Here is a 17,697-nt window from a genome sequence, read left to right as displayed (position 1 = left end):
GTCACTGATGACCTCGAGCATCAGAGAATCCAACTAGTGGCCGGGCGCGGTGGCTCACGCCTGTAATCCCAGCACTCTGGGAGGCCGAGGCGGGCGGATTGCTCAAGGTCAGGAGTTCAAAACCAGCCTGAGCAAGAGCGAGACCCCGTCTCTATCATAAAAATAGAAAGAAATTAATTGGCCAACTAATATATATAGAAAAAATTAGCCGGGCATGGTGGCGCATGCCTGTAGTCCCAGCTACTCGGGAGGCTGAGGCAGGAGGATCGCTTGAGCCCAGGAGTTTGAGGTTGCTGTGAGCGAGGCTGACGCCACGGCACTCTGGCCCGGGTGACAGAGTGAGACTGTGTCTCAAAAAAAAAAAAAGAGAACCCAACTGGTAATCATGCCCATCTCAGATGCCCCATCTCACCATCTCAGATGGTGAGAAACCAGCACTGGCATTTTTACTTCATACCTTTTAAAATCATTGCCCTTTTTTTTTTCCCTCTGTACGCTCAAGCTGACGCGCTTGTGGATCTTGGCTTCGCTCCATCTGCGTGTTCTCGGTGCCAGCTGCCGAGCCAGCATTGCCACGCTCTCCGTCAACAAAACAAGGCGTGGGGGACTTGGAGGGAGGTGGCCTCCTGCTGGGCGCAGCGTGGCGGGAACTGCTGGGGACGTCTGGCACTCGGGGCCTCATCAGCCACGATCGGCAAGCGGACACAGACAGAACCATTCCAAAGTAAACGTGTCGGATGCAGACGCATTCGCGGAGAGTGGGGTTCACGGCTCTGTGTCCGTCTCGCCCTGCCACCATGGCCAGCTAATTTTTTCTATATATATTAGTTGGCCAATTAATTTCTCTCTATTTTTAGTAGAGACGTGGTCTCGCTCTTGCTCAGGCTGGTCTCGAACTCCTGAGCTCGAGCAATCCTTGAGCCTTGGCCTCCCAGAGTTGGACGATGCATTTGGACTCTCTGTTCCCTTCTCTGTATTAGCCGTGACAGGAGCTACTGCGAGCATGAACCGAGCTCCGTCTTCAAGCGGCCCGATTTCTCTCATCCTTTGAGGGTGGTTATATAAGTTCCGAAGATAAAGAACATATTTCAGATCAGATTTCACCGCTGGTAAAAGCAGATTTATTAGAGATGCAAGCCCGGGGCCCAAGGGACACACGGGATTAAAAACACCAATAAGATCAATAGGATGGAAACTACCACTGAAGCGCACGCAGAGATTTCCTACATCACTGCCCCGTGTCGGGGAAGAGAAGAGCGCAGACTTACGCTTTCTCTCTGTGCTCCGGCCTCTCCGTGCACATCCGCAAGTGATGCCCCACACCCCACGCACCAGCAAGATCAACCTCTGCCGCTGCAAACCCTCCCCGTCAAGAGCCATCCTCCCCCACCGGGTAATGTTGCATGAAACTAAGTAGCTAATCTTACAAGAAAGGAGTCAGGCCTGTGAAAATCTAGGGGTCCCTCAGCCGGGGAACGGGAATGGGGGAGCTGAAATGTTCCCAGGAGGTTGGTGTTGCCAGGCAACCTGATCGGCTCACTCCCCAGAACGCCCTGCAGGGACCCTGCCCGGCCAAGCTCTGAAGGTAAGAGTGGAAATGTGCACAAATGGTGAATTCCACTTCTGCCTGCGATCCCTTTCCACCCCACAGACCACACAAACAGGGAGCCAAAAGGCAAAAACAAAATGGTTTTTACAACCTAGCTGAATGTGAAAAATGCAAATGACGGTCACTGATAATCACGATAAATGGTAACAAGCACTTACTCTAGGCCAGGCACTCGGTGCAGGCAGTATGATTATTCCTCTTCCACAGACGGGGAAACCGAGGCACAGAGGAATTAAGTAAGCACTATGTGCCAGGGCTGGTATCTGAACCCCACAGTCTATCTGCGCATGCCACGTTCTTGTTCTTAAACACTGCACCTGGCTGTCCAAAACCAAAACGGGCCGGAGAGACCAGAGCAATGGCAGGTAGGTGCTGCAACATCAGCGGCTGTTTTCTCAGATGCCTTTACACCCAAGACTGGTATGAGAAGCCAGTGGTGACACGGAATTAGCTCACCTCCTTGCACTTTTAAGAGTCACTTGGGAGAGAGTGTATATAAGAATGGTGGGGACCCATTAAGAGAGGGAAGGCAGTGTGTCACAACGGCTTTCTGGAGCTGGGGCATCGTGGGCCTGAGGTCTGTCACTCCCAGCTGCATGAACTCAGGGAAGTCACTCCTAGAAGCCTCAGTGTCCCCATCTGCAAAAGGGCGATGACCGCAGTCCCGACTTCATGGGCTTGCTTTGTTAGGTAAGTGAATTCATCTGTGACAATCAGGAGCTATTTGCACAACCACCATAACTGCTAGAAGATTAAATAGTTCTACTGATGAAAACTTTCTTTAGCCATATTCCGAGACTCTGCTCACCGTAAACACTCTACATACAAAAAAAATGGGGCTACAGAAAACAAAATAACTACACTCAGCATACAACGTGCCTTTGAAAAAAGCAGACAACAGCCAGCCATTAACAAACTCTATAATGAGTACTAAAAGGTATTCCTCGCTTTAATAATCCTTTATTTGCAAAAGTTTTCATGACTCTTTAAAGTGTTTAATAGTCACTAATTAATCTTAATGTCAACATTTCCAATGAGGAATTTCTAGAACTAATGCACAGATCTTTTAAAGCACTTTAATCTATCCTGACGGATTTGGAAAGGAATCCCCCGCCCTCTGACAGTGAGCCCATCACGACACCTGAGGAGCACTTCCCTTTTCTTCCCAGATAAAAGAATGAGGCGTCTTCAAGTAGCAAAGAAAGCGGATCATTAGGATCCAATCACAGGGGCAGCCAACCAGCCCGGCTCCTCACAGGAACTCCACGAGGCAGCGAGACAAAGTTTACACCCGAAACAGACCAACTTTTACTATGCCTCCCTTTCTATTCGTTTTCTATTTCTGAATCAAATCTAACTAGATTGTGGCCAACATATGACACCAACTTCCGAGTGTGGGGATAACAGGATTTCAAGACTCACCGGCTTCTGGCAAGATTCCTTAGGTTATTTTTAGCAATCTTAAATTGCCTTTTCTTTTCTTTTTTTCTTCCTCTCGTCCTTTCTATTCTTTTTTCTTTCTCTCCTTTCTTTCTTTTTTTTTTTTTTTTAATGAAAGAGCAAGGGCGCTGAGCGCAGGCGGAGGGTGCGGGTCCGAAACAGCTCAGACCACCCGCCCCACAGGCCCCGGGGTGCGAGGGGCGCGCGCGCCCCGGAGTGGAAGCACACTTGGGGGGGCTGCGTCCGCGAGCGCCGGCACCCCACAAGGTCCCAGTCGCGTGCTCCGACGATCCAGCCAGACAAAGACCGCTAGGTCCCCGGTCCACGGCTCCAAGCAGGCGGGACGGAGGCTCCCCGAATTAGGCCCAGTCCCGGCCCGGGGCGCCCCCACTAGCCGCGGAGAGGGTCCCCGGCTGCCCCTAGCGTGATCCTGGGTCCTCCCCCAACACCCGGCTCTTGCTAGCGCCCCGCATCCCTGGGCTGCGGCTGGACTCGGCCCCCCGCCCCGGCCCCTCCCCGGCCCGGCGGCTGCAGGCCCACGCGCCCCGCGCGCCCCAGCCCGGCTCCGCCGAGGGGCGCTGCCCAGTCCCCGGTCGGCCCCGCGGCCCCGGCTCCCGCCACCCGGCCGGGCCCGGACACCTACCCGGGTCCCGCTGCGGGGGCCGGATTCGCGCCGGTTCTGGGAGCTGCCACCGCCGCTGCCGCCGCTGCAGCCGCCTGCGAGGCGCGGCGGGGCGGGGACGCGCGGGAGGCCCGGCCCTGGCCCGCCCTCGGCCCGCCCCCTGGCCCGCCCCGTCCGCCTCCGGGCGCCCGGCCCGGCCCCTGTCCTGGCCCTGGGCCTAGTGCCGGGTCCCCGCCGCCCGCCCTGGCCCCGGGCTCTGCCCCTGACCCGAGCTCCGCGCCCCGGGGAGGCTGGACCCCTGGGACGGCCCCGCGTGCGCCGGCCTCTCCGAGCCACCCTCGGCACCTGGTGTCCACGGCTGGGGCGAGGAGGGCGCCCCCCCCGCCGTGAGGCCACTGGGCCTGCCGCCCGCGCGACCCCGGGGACGGGGAGAGGCGGGCGCCAGCGCGGGGTCCCGGCGCCCGCAGCCCCGCGGCTCATGGCATCCGCGTCCCCAGGCGCCAGCGGCTTCCTCGGGACGCCTGAGTCGCTGGCGGGGCGCACGGTGACACCTGTCGCTGCAGAAATGAGGCGGGGCCGGGACGCGCAGGGTGAGGACAATGCACACTTGTGCTTTAGCGTGTTTACTAGCTGGATGTCCTGTGTCTGTGCGCACACGCTGGCAGAGGGGGCACAATGGCCTCGCCGCCCGCGCCCGCCCGCCCCGCGCCAGCCCGGCCGGAAGTTGACGGCGTCGCCTAGCAACGGCGATGGCGGAGCCGGGTGGCCAGGCGGGCGGGTAAGCGGGGCCGAGAGACGCCGTATCCAGCGGCCGGGCCGCGCTCCTGGGTCGTACGCGCCGGGTGCCCGCGTCGCCCTCCGTAGCCCCTCTCTGCGCCCCTCGCCTCCACGCCCTCCCCGCCCGCTCCGTCCCTTCCTTCCCGCTTCCTGGGCCGTTCCCATCCTCCGGTTCCCCCCGCTGCCACCGTGCGTGCCCCTCTCCCTTCTCCCCTCCTGTCCCTTTGTCCTCTGTCACCCCCTCCCCTACTCCAAGCGCACGACTCCCTCTAAAACCGGGGACTCGCCGCCCTGTGGTAACCATGGCAACCTCTAGGCGGGTATCCCCCCCTGTGCTGGGGACCGCAGGGCCCGGCCCCGCGCCTCCCTCGGGGTGACCACGGAAGTCCCTGCAGCCACAGAGGATGGTTAGGTGAAGGTCACTTAACCAGGTGCCACCAGGCCTTGGCCTGCTCATGCTTTGTTTAAAAGGACAGAAGCGGTTTTAAAGAAGTTGACCTTTTCGCCTTAAACATTTGCATACACTTTCTTTAAAAAAAAAAAAAAAAAAGGTAGGTCTATGTGAATGTGCTGACATGGACAGACATCCAGGTTGCCTCAATTGAAAAGACTCAATGTAAAACAGTAGGTGTAGTATGACCTCTAATTTAGGGTTTGTGTGTGTGTGTTTAAATGCATAGAGAAAATGGAAAGAATGTAGCCCCAAATCTCATACTATTACTAGCGGCTGTCTTGGGAAAGAAAGGGAAGATCTTGCAGGGAACTACCCTGTCTGTGTCCACATATCTGCATTAGTTTGAGAAAGAAAATTAGCTTGCACTTTTAATTTTAAGAAATATTCTTAAAATGTGACTCAGCAAGGTCTTGTGCTACATAAATCACGGAGAAACTCACAAAGTCTCTAGAGCACTCGTTCTGATCTGCACCTTCTCCTACTTTGTTTCTTCTCCCCAGTTTTGTCCCAGACCCAAGAATAGTTGAGGTGGATTTTCTGGGGTGATCTCTTCCTGCTGTTCCTTTATTTTTTTCTATTTTCTTTTTCTTTTCTTTCTTTCTTTCTTTTTTTTTTTTTTTTTTTTTTTTGAGTCAGAGTCTGACTCTGTTGCCCAGGCCAGAGTGCCGTGGCGTCAGCCTAGCTCACAGCAACCCCAGACTCCTGGACTCAAGCGATCCTCCTGCCTCAGCCTCCCGAGTAGCTAGGACTACAGGCATGCGCCACCATGCCCGGCTAATTTTTTCTATATATATTAGTTGGCCAATTAATTTCTTTTTATTTATAGTAGAGACGGGGTCTCGCTCTTGCTCAGGCTGGTTTCAAACTCCTGACCTCGAGCGATCCACCCACCTTGGCCTCCCAGAGTTCTAGGATTACAGGCGTGAGCCACCATGCCCGGCCCCTGATGTTTTTTTAATGTTTCAATAACTGACTTTTCCATTTGTTCATGAAGCGCCTCTTTTGTGGCACCTGGGCCCCCTGGTCCTATGGTGAGTGGCCAACAGGACAAAGGCATGGCCCACGCCTGCGGGGGGCAGAGAAGTAACAGGATGTAAACTGGGGTGCAGAATCGGGGAGGGGACCAATGCCAAGAGAAAGAAAACCATGACCTGAAACTGTTCTCTTGTTTCTCTGAGACCAGGTCTGTCCCCAAAGGCGGGCCAGCCTCTGACGGAGAGGAGCAGCAGAACCAGGAGGAAGGCCACGGTGGCAGGGTAATATAAAGCTGGTGGTGCTGGGGGGTTGTTCTGGGGCTTGCATTTGCTAGAAGGTAAAGAGAATTAGGACTTGGTCAAATAAATCGTATGACGACCCTGTTCCCTTGCACTGGAACAAACCCAATTACGTTGCGGAGAAACTCATTTTCCTCCTACCCCACTCCCAAGCAATCAGTCAGAAACGCCGAAAAGACATCCAACTCCCGGGTTGCCCTGAGCGTTCAGAACTCGTGTCTTGCAACGCAGGGTGCAACACGATTATGAAAACCAGAGAGAACAGAGAAACGAAAGCATGCGACACGATCTCTCACGTGCAAACGCAGCTTGCCCACCAGTATAATCAGCCCCGAACGAAGAACGCCCCACAAGGCCCTTCTCACTTTGTGTCCTGGTTTTCTTTCCTCTGCCACGCCACTGCAGGTGTCAGAGAAGGACCATGGCCAGGGAGGTGGACAAGCCTCGGGGGAAGCTGCAGAACATCCTGAGAGGGAAGGCACGACTGAAGGAGAAGCTGCACTTGCAGGGGACCCCGAATTTGAAGAGGAGTCTGAATATGAAGGGGAGTCTGAATATGAGGAATTCGTGATAGAAGAGTATGAATTTGAGTTAGAAACCATCTCCCCTGAAGTGCAGGTCAGCTCCGTGGATCTGGCCTATTCCCAAGGCAGCCCGCAGGAGCCGCAGGGAGGGGAGGCGCCCAGCCCATCAGGGTCACCCCAGGAAGTCCCGGGCTCCCCTGAGCAAATAAGCCGGGAAGCTTCTGGAGCCTCAGTGAGCAGATCGGTGAGTGGCCCCAACTTCCATTTTGTGCAGGTGCCGCACTGCCCACCTGGTTTGTCCCCTGTGTGAGGAGCCGGGGGATACACTGGAAGTGCACATTGCAATCCCTGTTAGGAGTTTCTTCACTAACTCAGGTCTCAGGGTCCGCTATCAAATGTCGAGAGATCCCAGACTCCTCTTCGGTGTCCCCCAACCCAAGGTTGGTGACGTTCCATAGCCACCCTCCATGCTCCCGCATGCAGGCCTCCAGTCTTCCGGGGCAGTGTGGTCCGATACGGAGCATCAGTGCATCAGTCACTTGTGACGACAGAGCACTTGACAGGTGGCTAGTGAGCCGGAGGTGCTGCGCTTTCGGTTTTTTAAGATCCTAACGAATTTACACTTAAGTGGCCACCTGTTGCTAGTGGCCACCATATGGGACAGTGCAGTTCCAGATAGTAACAATGACAGTAGTTACAATTCTTATGTATTTTTTATTTTAAAAAATGTTTTAGCCGGGGGTGGTGGCACGAACCTGTAGTCCCAGCTACTAGGGACGCTGAGGCAGGAGGATCGCTTGAGCCCAGGAGTTCAAGACCAGCCTGTGTAATACAGTGAGACCACAGACACTGTCTCAAAAAAGTTTCTTGGTTTTTTTGGTGGGGCGCGGTGGCTCTTGCCTATCATCCTAGCACTCTGGAAGGCCAAGGCAGGAGGATCGCTTGAGCTCCAGGTTCAAGATCAGCCTGAGCAAGAGCGAGACCCTGTCTCTATTAAAAATAGAAAAAATTAGCCGGGCATGGTGGCGCATGCCTATAGTCCCAGCTACTCGGGAGGCTGAGGCAGGAGGATTGCGTGAGCCCAGGAGTTTGAGGTTGCTGTGAGCTAGGCTGACACCACTGCACTTTAACCAGGGCAACAGAGTGAGGCTCTACCTCAGGAAAAAAAAAAACAACAAAAAAAAACGATTTAAGAACAACAAAAACCTGAACAGTGTCTTCACCTTTGTATAGGTGAAGTATAGGTCACTTGCTGAGCTGTAAACCCAATTTAAATTCTTGGGTCCAGTTTCTAGAAAATTCACCAGGAAACAGTTTCCAAACACGATCAACCAGGAGGCAGGGACAAACACTGGCTCTCAGTGTTCCGAAGGGATGGGGACGGTGAGAGCGGGAACCGTGCCCGGCGTGTGTGCGGACACCTCCCCAGCCCCTCACCAGGAGAAGCCTGCCCTGGACACTTGGGGGTGGGGGTGGGGCTCTGGCTCCGGGTCTCTGTTAATGTCATTATGATTCCGGATGCCTCAGAAGTCATTTCTAGAGCCACCATCACCTGAGGAAGGACAGTTAGAAAGAGCATGGGCTGGAGGTGGAGGAGCCTGGCACCGAGCCTACCCTGCTGACTGTGCAAACCCGGGCAAGCTCTTCCGCTCCTCCTGCAGGTGACAGAATGACTGACAGCCCACTTGTGGGGCTGAGGTGAGGGCAGCACGGGATGATGGTTGTAAAGGCTCCTTGTGAGTAGTGAGGCACTGTCCCGTCTGTTGTTACTAACAGTCACCACTTCTTCTTCAGCAATAACTATCGTCCACAATAATGACTGCAGGAGCCTCTTTCAAAGCTGAAATGGAGCCAGGTGTTTTTATATTTCCTTATTGAAATTTCCCTAAAGGGGGATGGTTTGAAAGAAGAGAAGAAGAAACAGTCTTCTAGGGAGAGCCTTGCCCAGAGCTGAGGCTTTCCAGCATGCTTTTTTTTTTTTTTTTTTTTTTTGAGATAGAGTCTCACTTTGTAGCCCAGGCTAGAGTGCCGTGGCGTCAGCCTGGCTCACAGCAACCTCAAACTCCTGGGCTCAAGTGATCCTCCTGCCTCAGCCTCCCCAGTAGCTGGGACCACAGGCATGCGCCACCATGCCCGGCTAATTTTTTCTATATATATTTTTAGTTGGCCAATGAATTTCTTTCTATTTTTAGTAGAGACGGGGCCTCGCTCTTGCTCAGGCTGGTTTTGAACTCCTGACCTTGAGCGATCCTCCCGCCTCGGCCTCCCAGAGTGCTAGGATTACAGGCGTAAGCCACCATGCCCGGCCCCCAGCATGCTTCTATAAGATGCCCAGAGACATTGTTTCCCATCCTCTAGATCAGCATTCAGTATCTAGCACTCACCGCGCCTCAGTAGTCCACTTAGCTGCAGATCCGGACAGGCAGAAGCCACTCCTAGATTCCCCGGGGGGAGGGCTAGAAGGGCGGGGGACCTGCAGCCTTGGGGCCACATGTGGCCTTTTGACCGAATCCAAGTTTTACAGAACAAATCCTTTTCTTCTGTGAAGTTTGGATTTGGTCAGGGGGGACACACTTGGGGACCCGGAGGGGCCACAGGTGGCTCCACTCCGTGCCGGGGATATTTTCTATTTTGGCCATGTGCAAAAGCCAAATAATCTTTACATCCAAATGGTTTTCTGTGACTTGAACACCTACGTTGAATCTTGAACAATTTATCAACCTAAATAACAGACAGAAAAGAGTCTCTCTCAAAGAAAATGACATTTATTCAGGGGTGGGGCACTGCAACGGGAATACGACGTGTGCCATGGTAAACTACGTTCACATGCAGGAGGTGAAGGAAGACGGAGGCTTTTAAAGGAAAAATGAGGAGGATTCCTCAATTGTTTTGAGATAGCTATCCTTGGCTGCAAGGGTGGTGCCAGCCAAGGCTGGAGAGCCAGTTGCTGGGCAGACGTCCTCGCACAAGTTATTTCTTGTATAAGGTTATGATGGCTTTTGCAGAAGGATGTGGTTTTTGCAGAGTCTTTTGCGATAGTTTTTGTCATGAGAACCCTCCCTCTGTGGCCTTCCCTGGCTATGTTTTTCGGGGTTCTTTTTTTTTTTTTTTAATGTGAATAACTCCATTCGGATTCTGAAAACTTTCACAAATGTAAGGACTGGAAACTGAGTAAGTTCTCAGCGGTGAGTAGACCCTCACTGGCTCCGTCCCGGCTGTTCTTGCCATAGGCAAAATCCCCAAAAAAGTCGCAGCAGAAGGTCTTTCCCATGGGGTCGCGACACCGCTTGAGGCTGAGCCGTGGGAGCAGCAACGTGTCCTCAGACATGGATGAGCCTTTCTTGGGCATGGAGGAGCAGGAGCCAGGTACCGCCAGACCCGCGGGGCGGGCCTGCCCCACGGGATACGCCGCTCGGCGCGCGCTGTGCTGTGCAAGCCGTGCCGCTCGTTTGTTTCGTGTATGGCTGTGAGCCTGAAGATAGAAACATCGTTTAGCTGGGTGCGGTGGCGCACGCCCGTAATCCCGGCACTTTGGGAGACCAAGGCAGGAGGGTCGCCTGAGCCCAGGAATTCTAGACCAGCTGGGCAACACAGCAAGACCCCACCTCTACAAAAAAATTTTAAAAGTAGCCAAGCTTGGTAGTATATGCCTGTAGTCCCAGCTACTTAGGAGGCTGAGGCAGGAGGATCACTTGAGCCCAGGAGTTTGAGGTTGCAGTAAGTTACGATGGCACCACTCCAGTCCAGCCTGACAGAGGGAGACCCTGTCTCAAAAAATATATGTATGTTGGCCAGGCGCGGTGGCTCACGCCTGTAAACCTAACATTTCTAGGAGGCAGAGGCGGGCGGATGGCTCAAGGTCAGGAGTTCGAAACCAGCCTGAGCAAGAGCGAGACCCCCGTCTCTACTAAAAAAATAGAAAGAAATTAATTGGCCAACTAAAAATACATAGAAAAAATTAGCCGGGCATGGTGGCGCATGCCTGTAGTCCCAGCGACTCGGGAGGCTGAGGCAGGAGGATCGCTTGAGCCCAGGAGTTTGAGGTTGCTGTGAGCTAGGCTGACGAGATGGCACTCTAGCCTGGGCAACAGAGTGAGACTCTGAGTCAAAACAAACAAACAAGCAAGCAAACAAACAATATATATATATATATAATATGTATATTATTATATTATATTATTATTATAATATATAATATATATTATTAACAGGTATGGATATGGACAGATTATTAACAGATATGGATAACATTTATTGAGCATTTACTGTTTTGTTTTGTTCAATCTTTAACCGGACCAAGTAGGAACCATTCTCCGTTTTACAGAGAGGCACGCTCAGAGCAGCAGTAAGCGACTTACCCGAGTAAATGCCAGCATAGGCCCTTCACCCACCGTGGGCGCCACGGACGGCCACGGCCCACTGCCTTCTGGTCCCAGAGAGAGGAGCGGGTGTGGGCGCACCCGCTAAGAGCGCCTCTGTCAGCTGGGTTGGGTTTCAAAGGCTCTCCTGGGACCCCCGTCTTTGCACTCGGCTCGGGTACCCCAGTTCTGTGCATGGGCGGGCACGTGGGGTGCCCCGATGCCCTGACGGCACCAGTGCACACACCGACGGCCCAAACCCCGTGTTGTTCGTAAGTGACGTGAAAATAGCACGTGCTTCGGAACGGGGATCTCTCCAACTCGGAGCGACAGAAAAGCTGCAACGAGAGTGTCATTTGTTATAATGTCATTGATTATCGGCTGTTTCCCCCTAAAAAAAAAAAAAAAAAAAAATCAAACCTGGTCCATGGGTAAGCGACCTCCTTTCCATTCACTCTGTGTATAGAGAAGGCTCCACAGAGTAAGTTTCCTTCTTTGAAATGTAACCCTCGCTGTGGAGTGTGTCCGTCCACCCACAGAGGTTGCTGTGAGGGACATTTCTGAACCCGAGCCACTGGGGTGCCTCTCTCTCTGTCCCGCTGCCTGAGGCGGGTGACGCCCCCAGTGGGACTGCTGAGCATGCCCTCTGCCAGCTGCCCAGCGCTGTCTGCCGTCCCTCCCCCAGCAGAGCCCCTCCCCCAGCAGAGCCCCTCCCCCAGCAGAGCCCCTCCCCCAGCAGTGCCCCTCCCCCAGCAGAGCCCCTCCCCCAGCAGTGCCCCTCCCCCAGCAGTGCCCCTCCCCCAGCAGAGCCCCTCCCCCAGCAGAGCCCCTCCCCCAGCAGTGTCCCTCCCCCAGCAGTGCCCCTCCCCCAGCTGTGCCCCTCCCCCAGCAGAGCCCCTCCCCCAGCAGTGCCCCACCCCCAGCAGTGCCCCGCCCCCAGCAGTGCCCCTCCCCCAGCAGTGCCCCTCCCCCAGCAGTGCCCCTCCCCCAGCAGTGTCTCTCTCCCAGCAGTGTCCCTCTCCCAGCAGTGCCCCTCCCTCACCAGTGCCCCTCCCCCAGCAGTGTCCCTCCCCCAGCAGTGCCCCTCCCCCAGCAGTGCCCCTCCCTCACCAGTGCCCCTCCCCCAGCAGTGCCCCTCCCCCAGCAGTGCCCCTCCCCCAGCAGTGTCCCTCCCTCACCATTGCCCCTCCCCCAGCAGTGCCCCTCCCCCAGCAGTGCCCCTCCCTCACCAGTGCCCCTCCCCCAGCAGTGCCCCTCCCCCAGCAGAGCCCCGCCCCCAGCAGAGCCCCTCCCCCAGCAGAGCCCCTCCCCCAGCAGTGCCCCTCCCCCAGCAGTGCCCCTCCCCCCGCAGAGCCCGACCAGCTGACGGACGGGGCCCACCCGGCCTTCCTGGACCGCCTCCAGCAGTTAAGCCCGGACGGCCAGCTCCTGGAGGACAGGAGGGAGTCCGAGGGGAGCGACGAGGCTGAGGAGGAAGCATCCCAGCTGGTGGTGTTGGACCCAGACCACGTAAGGAGACTTTCTTGTGCCCCTCACGCGCGAAGGAAGACTCAGCCGGACCCTGAGCTCCCGCATGCGCGTCCCTGTCTCCACTGTCCCTGCACATCGCCTGCGCCGCTGTGGCGCGTGCTCTGGGTTCCCCTCGTAGGCGCGCACACCTGAAGTCGGCCTGCCTCGCCCCCCCCCCCGCCGCTGACACCTGGGCCCCATCTCTCTTTGGGGGGCCGGGATGGGGGCTGTCCTGGGCGCTGTAGGAGGCTCAGCCGCATCCCAGGCCTCCGACCCCTAGATACGGGGAGCGCCCCTCCCTTAGGGCGACAATCACTAGTGTCTCCAGACATTGCCAGTCCTTGGGGGGTGGGGTGGGAATATGAGCAAAATCCCACCCCTCCCCGGCTGAGGCCTCAGCCCGAGTACCAGCCCCGCTGGAGTCCCCCTGCCAGCCCTCTGGCGCGCGGCACAGGCGAACGCAGTGGGAAGCTGTGGCTCGGGCAGCTGCAGGGAGGAGCAGGCTTGGCCCTGAAAGTTCTCGGCGCGCCAAGTGGATGGGGCAGGCCAGGCCGTCCCCACCCACTGGACCCCCGCGTAACGGGGCTGACCTGGGCTGACATGCGGCTCGCCCGGCGTTCTGCCCAAACCCGCACTCAGTTGCGCAGTGCCTGGGGCGAGACCCGGAGGTGGCTTCGGGCTGCGGCTGCCCCACTGAGACCCCTAGGCAGGAGCGCGGCGGGGCAGGGGTGCTCAGCCGGGCGGGCGGGACCGTAACCGGTGTGCTTCTCCACCCCTCCAGCCCCTGATGGTCAGATTCCAGGCCACCCTGAAGAGCTACCTTAACCGACAGATAGAAAAGCTGAAGCTGGAACTTCAAGAGCTGGTGAGTCCCTGTCCAGTCTCCGGCCCAGCGGGCGGGCGCCCGCGTCCCTTGACCCGGCTCCTCCCTCCCGCGCAGGGCGTGGCCAACAAGCAAAGCCGGACGCAGCGGCAGGAGCTGGGGGTGAACCTCTACGGGGTCCAGCAGCAGCTGGCCCGCCTGCAGATGCAGCTGGAGAAGAGCCACGACCGCCACTTGGTGGCCGCGTGCCAGAGGAGGCAGAAGGAGGAGGAGCTGCAGGGCGTGCGCGCGCTCCACGCCAAGACCTCCGAGGCCGCCAACCAGGAGCGCAAGAAGCGTAAGGCAGCTCCGCGTCCCGGCACGGGGTGCCCCCACGCGCCACCGAGTCCCCGAGGGGTGTCCCCATGGGGGGTCCCCACGTGCCTTAGAGACCTCCAGGGGCGTCCCCACAAGGTGTCCCCACGTGCCATCGCGGGGCATCGAGAAAAGCAAGGTGCGTGCGTCCCGCAGGGACTCCCACCCTTTGTAGGCAGGGAAGGCGCGTACATATCTTAAAAGGCACAGAAGTGGGCACAGGCAAACGCTGACACCGCCCGCCCGCGGTCGGTACAGAGACTCCCCGGAGGGGAAGGGGGAGGGGAGAGGGAGGGCGAGTCAGGCGTGCGCGGTAGGGTGGAGGCGAAGCCCTTCCCAGAGCGCAGAGGCCGCCCGGAGTCCGGCAGCCGGGGTCCCAGAGCAGACTGATGGGAAATCGGGCAGCTCTGGAGTGAGACGCTCCCCGCGACGTGGCGACCACGGAGTCGAGGATGCCGGACAGCCGACGGTGGCTTCCTCCCGGCTACCGATGGCTTCGGTTTTTACCCTTTGATGTTTCCAACTTTCATGACGGACTCCATTGCTGTCCTAGTGGGGAAGTGGTCTCAAGGAATCTGGAAGGAAACGCAGTCACATGTATATATATCCCAACCGCTCTGGAGAGAATACTGTGGACCCCCAGACGTGCAGGAGAGGTTTCTGGAACCTTTGCAGTTAGGGCGAGTGGGCATTGATCAAGAACCTCTGTCCAGGCGGGCGCGGTGGCTCACGCCTGTGGTCCTAGCCCTCTGGGAGGCCGAAGCGGGAGGATCGCTCAAGGTCAGGAGTTGGAAACCAGCCTGAGCAAGAGCGAGACCCTGTCTCTACTATAAATAGAAAGAAAACTAATTGGCCAACTAATATATATAGAAAAAATTAGCCGGGCATGGTGGCACATGCCTGTAGTCTCAGCTACTTGGGAGGCTGAGGCAGGAGGGTCGCTTGAGCCCAGGAGTTTGAGGTTGCTGTGAGCCAGGCTGACGCCACGGCACTCACTCTAGCCTGGGCAACAAAGCGAGACTCTGTCTCAAAAAAAAAAAAAAAAAAAAAAACCTCTCTCCAGCTACCACCGAATTAACAGGAAACTCCAAAAAAGGAAGAACATGAAACCACACTGACACCAAGTCTGCATTCTCCAGATACAGTAGAATCTCCACCGACCGGAAGGAGGACACGCACCCCGCCCCCTCCACACCAGCAGAGCCAGAGCAGAGTGCCTGCCAGCGCCCCTCCGCTGGGTGCAAAGAGTAGATGGGCGTCTAGAAAGATCCAAACACCCTTGAGGACGTTGGGTGCTTCCCTGAGATCAGCAGAGTGCAGCAGCAGCAGCCCTGCACCCACGGCTCGGTGACCCCAGGGCTGCTGCCACCACGCCGTCCCTTAAGGGAGACACAGGCCCTGGAGAAGGCCCACCCCACCTGCCTCATCTGGGAAGCCCCCACCGGTGCCTGAAGCTTCACATCAAAGTGGGGGTCACCGGGGCGATCCCCAAAGACAGGAGGGGACAGGGCTCCCCAGACAGGGCTCCTTCAGCCCTGATTTTTGCAAAGACAGCCGGCGCGGCCCTCGCCGGTGGTATTCCGCGTGAGGTTTCAGAGGGCACGCATCAGCCGGCGAGAACTGCGTGTTAGGAAAAGGCACAACTGAAACTAAAACATGCATTCAGCGTCGCCAAGAAAGGCACGGAATAGACAAAGGAAGGGTGCCGAAAACTGAATCTGTGAACTAAAGGCGCGATTCGGGACATCTTCCCCGAGCATGGAGCCTCACCCAGGACGACGGACACCGTGAGAAGGGCATAAAGGACGTGCAGGGCAGACGGGCAAACCCGTGTCCCCTTTCAGGAGACCGGAGGCAACAGCCAGGGACGGCGGAACAGCTGCGCGACTTCCGGAAAGACAAACCTTCAGACGTGCAAACTCGCGGAGGGCCGGCAGCCGGGAGGAAAGACAGACGCGCCTAGACACAGCCAGCGGAACGCTCGAATTCCAGAGATAGAGGAAGAGGATGCTGCAGGCGTCCAGGCAGGACAAACCCGGACGGCCGTCGAGGACAGACCCTGGGCTGCCCCTTGGAGGAGCCCAGCCCAGACTCCGGGTGGATCTGTTCTGGGAAGGACCAGGCAGCGTCTGTTTCTTGTTTTTTTTTTTTTTTTTTTTTTTTTAAAGCCTTCCAGATCATTCTAGTGTGCAGTCAGGGCTGGGAATCACAGATCTTAAATGTAAGTGGCAGTGTGTCATCGCTTGCCGAGTTCTAGGGCCACACTGCCGTTGCAGACGCACGCGAGGGCTTCTGGGCAAATAAGGCAGAGGAAATAGGAAAAAGAAATTAATAAAAATCACAAGCAGGTGCTGGTGAAGTAAAAAAAAAAAAAAAGGGCAATAAATTGACGTGGCAAATTACTTATTTTTTTAAATGACCAGTAAACTTCTGGCATGTCTGACAAGGAACAAAAGGGAGATAATACGAGCAGCAACGTTGGGAGTGAGGACAAATCAGGGAAGTTTTTTTGTTCTTTTTTTTAATTTCGAGAAAGCCATGCCTTGTACCGGTTTCATCAAAAATGGTGTCAAAAATCTTGTTTTCGGCCAGGCGCGGTGGCTCACGCCTGTAATCCTAGCACTCTGGGAGGCCGAGGCGGGAGGATCGCTTGAGCTCAGGAGTTTGAGAGCAGCCTGAGCAAGCGCGAGGCCCCGTCGTCTCTACTATAAATAGAAAGAAAATTAGTCAAACAACTAAAAATAGAAAAAATTAGCCAGGCATGGTGGTTCATGCCTGTAGTCCCAGCTACCTGGGAGGCTGAGGCAGGAGGATGGCTTGAGCCCAGGACTTTGAGGTTGCTGTGAGCTAGGCTGACGCCACGGGACTCTAGCCCGGGCAACAGAGTGACACTCTGTCTCAAAAAAAAAAAAAAAAAAAAAAAATCTGTTTTCCCTAAAATCCGAGTATTGGAAGATACTATGGAAGAGTCATAATAACACCCCCCACACACCCACACACACAAGGATCAAACACTTCCAGTGTTGTCAACCCTCCAGGGAGGAGAAAGTTCAGGAAACTCTCTGCAGGTTTGTCTAGGATGCCCGGTGTCACGCTCACTGCAAAAGCTGACAAACAGAGCAGAAAGCTACAGAGCTGTCCCACTTAGGAGGTGTGAAAACCCTAAAATAAATTGGCAAATTAAATTCAGCAAGGTATTAAAAGAAAAATACTTCACAGCCAAGTAGCATTTACTTCTGGAATTCAGGAATAATTTGCTATTAGGAAATCTACTAATTTAAAACATTGTATTTATAAACTAAAGGAGGGGAAAAAAAAAAAAAGGTTTTTGTGGGTGGATGCCAAACGGGTGTTTGAGAAAACTCACCATGCCTCCCAAACTAGGATAGAAGGAAGGTTCTTCCTAAGTTCTTATCTGAAGGTAGAAGGCGGCACTGGAGACCACAGCTAAAAATCAGGAACAAGATGAGCGTGTCCGCTGTCACGTGACCCAGCGCTGTTTTGGGAGTTCCGACAATGCAAGAAAACAGGGAAAAGAAATGAGATGCGGATTTTGGAAATGAGGTGCTTGAAATTCTCATCCTCTACTGGTGAAACCAATGGGAGCAGTGAGGAATGGGTGCCGCAGCTGGGTGCCAGAGCTATGGCTCTCTCCACCAGAAACACGCAGCTAGGGATTACAGTTTTCAAAAATTTTCAAAAATTTTCATTCATAATAGCCGTCACTGCTACAAAGTACTTAGGAATGAGTCTAGCAAGGAAGGAGTGAGCCTATCTGGAGGAAGACAATAAAATTTTACTTGAAGGGCATAAAACGAATTTAAATAAGTGGAGCAGCCACGTCACTAGATGGGGGGACAAGTAATGTAAAAATGTCATTTCTCTCCACGAAATTCCAATTAGAGTCCATGATGGGATGGGTGTTTTGGGTGAACTTAAATTTATGTGGCATA

At 55.3% G+C, this 17,697-nt stretch overlaps 2 protein-coding genes and 1 long non-coding RNA gene across 3 annotated transcripts in view; 1 reads left to right on the top strand and 2 right to left on the bottom strand.

The window, feature by feature from the left end:
• TBC1D16 (TBC1 domain family member 16) overlaps positions 1–3,771 on the bottom strand; it is a 76,954-nt gene extending 73,183 nt beyond the window's left edge. Inside the window, exon 1 of the mRNA XM_075994014.1 lies at positions 3,693–3,771. The gene's annotated coding sequence lies outside the window, so the exon portion shown is untranslated. The remainder of the gene's footprint in view (positions 1–3,692) is intronic.
• Positions 3,772–9,940: 6,169 nt separating this feature from the next.
• Positions 9,941–17,697, top strand: part of CCDC40 (coiled-coil domain 40 molecular ruler complex subunit) — a 34,689-nt gene continuing 26,932 nt past the window's right edge. The window contains exons 1-4 of the mRNA XM_075994013.1: positions 9,941–10,066; positions 12,410–12,567; positions 13,349–13,432; positions 13,508–13,727. Of these exons, the coding sequence (XP_075850128.1) occupies positions 9,970–10,066; positions 12,410–12,567; positions 13,349–13,432; positions 13,508–13,727 (559 nt within the window). The 5' untranslated portion in view covers positions 9,941–9,969. The remainder of the gene's footprint in view (positions 10,067–12,409; positions 12,568–13,348; positions 13,433–13,507; positions 13,728–17,697) is intronic.
• Positions 10,060–17,055, bottom strand: LOC109729484 (uncharacterized). The gene is made up of 3 exons (XR_002221521.2): positions 15,649–17,055; positions 13,388–14,319; positions 10,060–10,172 (listed from the first exon to the last, which is right to left on the bottom strand). It is a non-coding gene; the product is annotated as an uncharacterized LOC109729484 (long non-coding RNA).

This window comes from Microcebus murinus, chromosome 18 (genome assembly GCF_040939455.1).
Source record: "Microcebus murinus isolate Inina chromosome 18, M.murinus_Inina_mat1.0, whole genome shotgun sequence".
NCBI classification, from domain to species: domain Eukaryota; kingdom Metazoa; phylum Chordata; class Mammalia; order Primates; family Cheirogaleidae; genus Microcebus; species Microcebus murinus.
The sequence above is the reverse complement of the archived record's forward strand: the minus strand, read 5'-3'. Positions and strand labels throughout refer to the sequence as shown.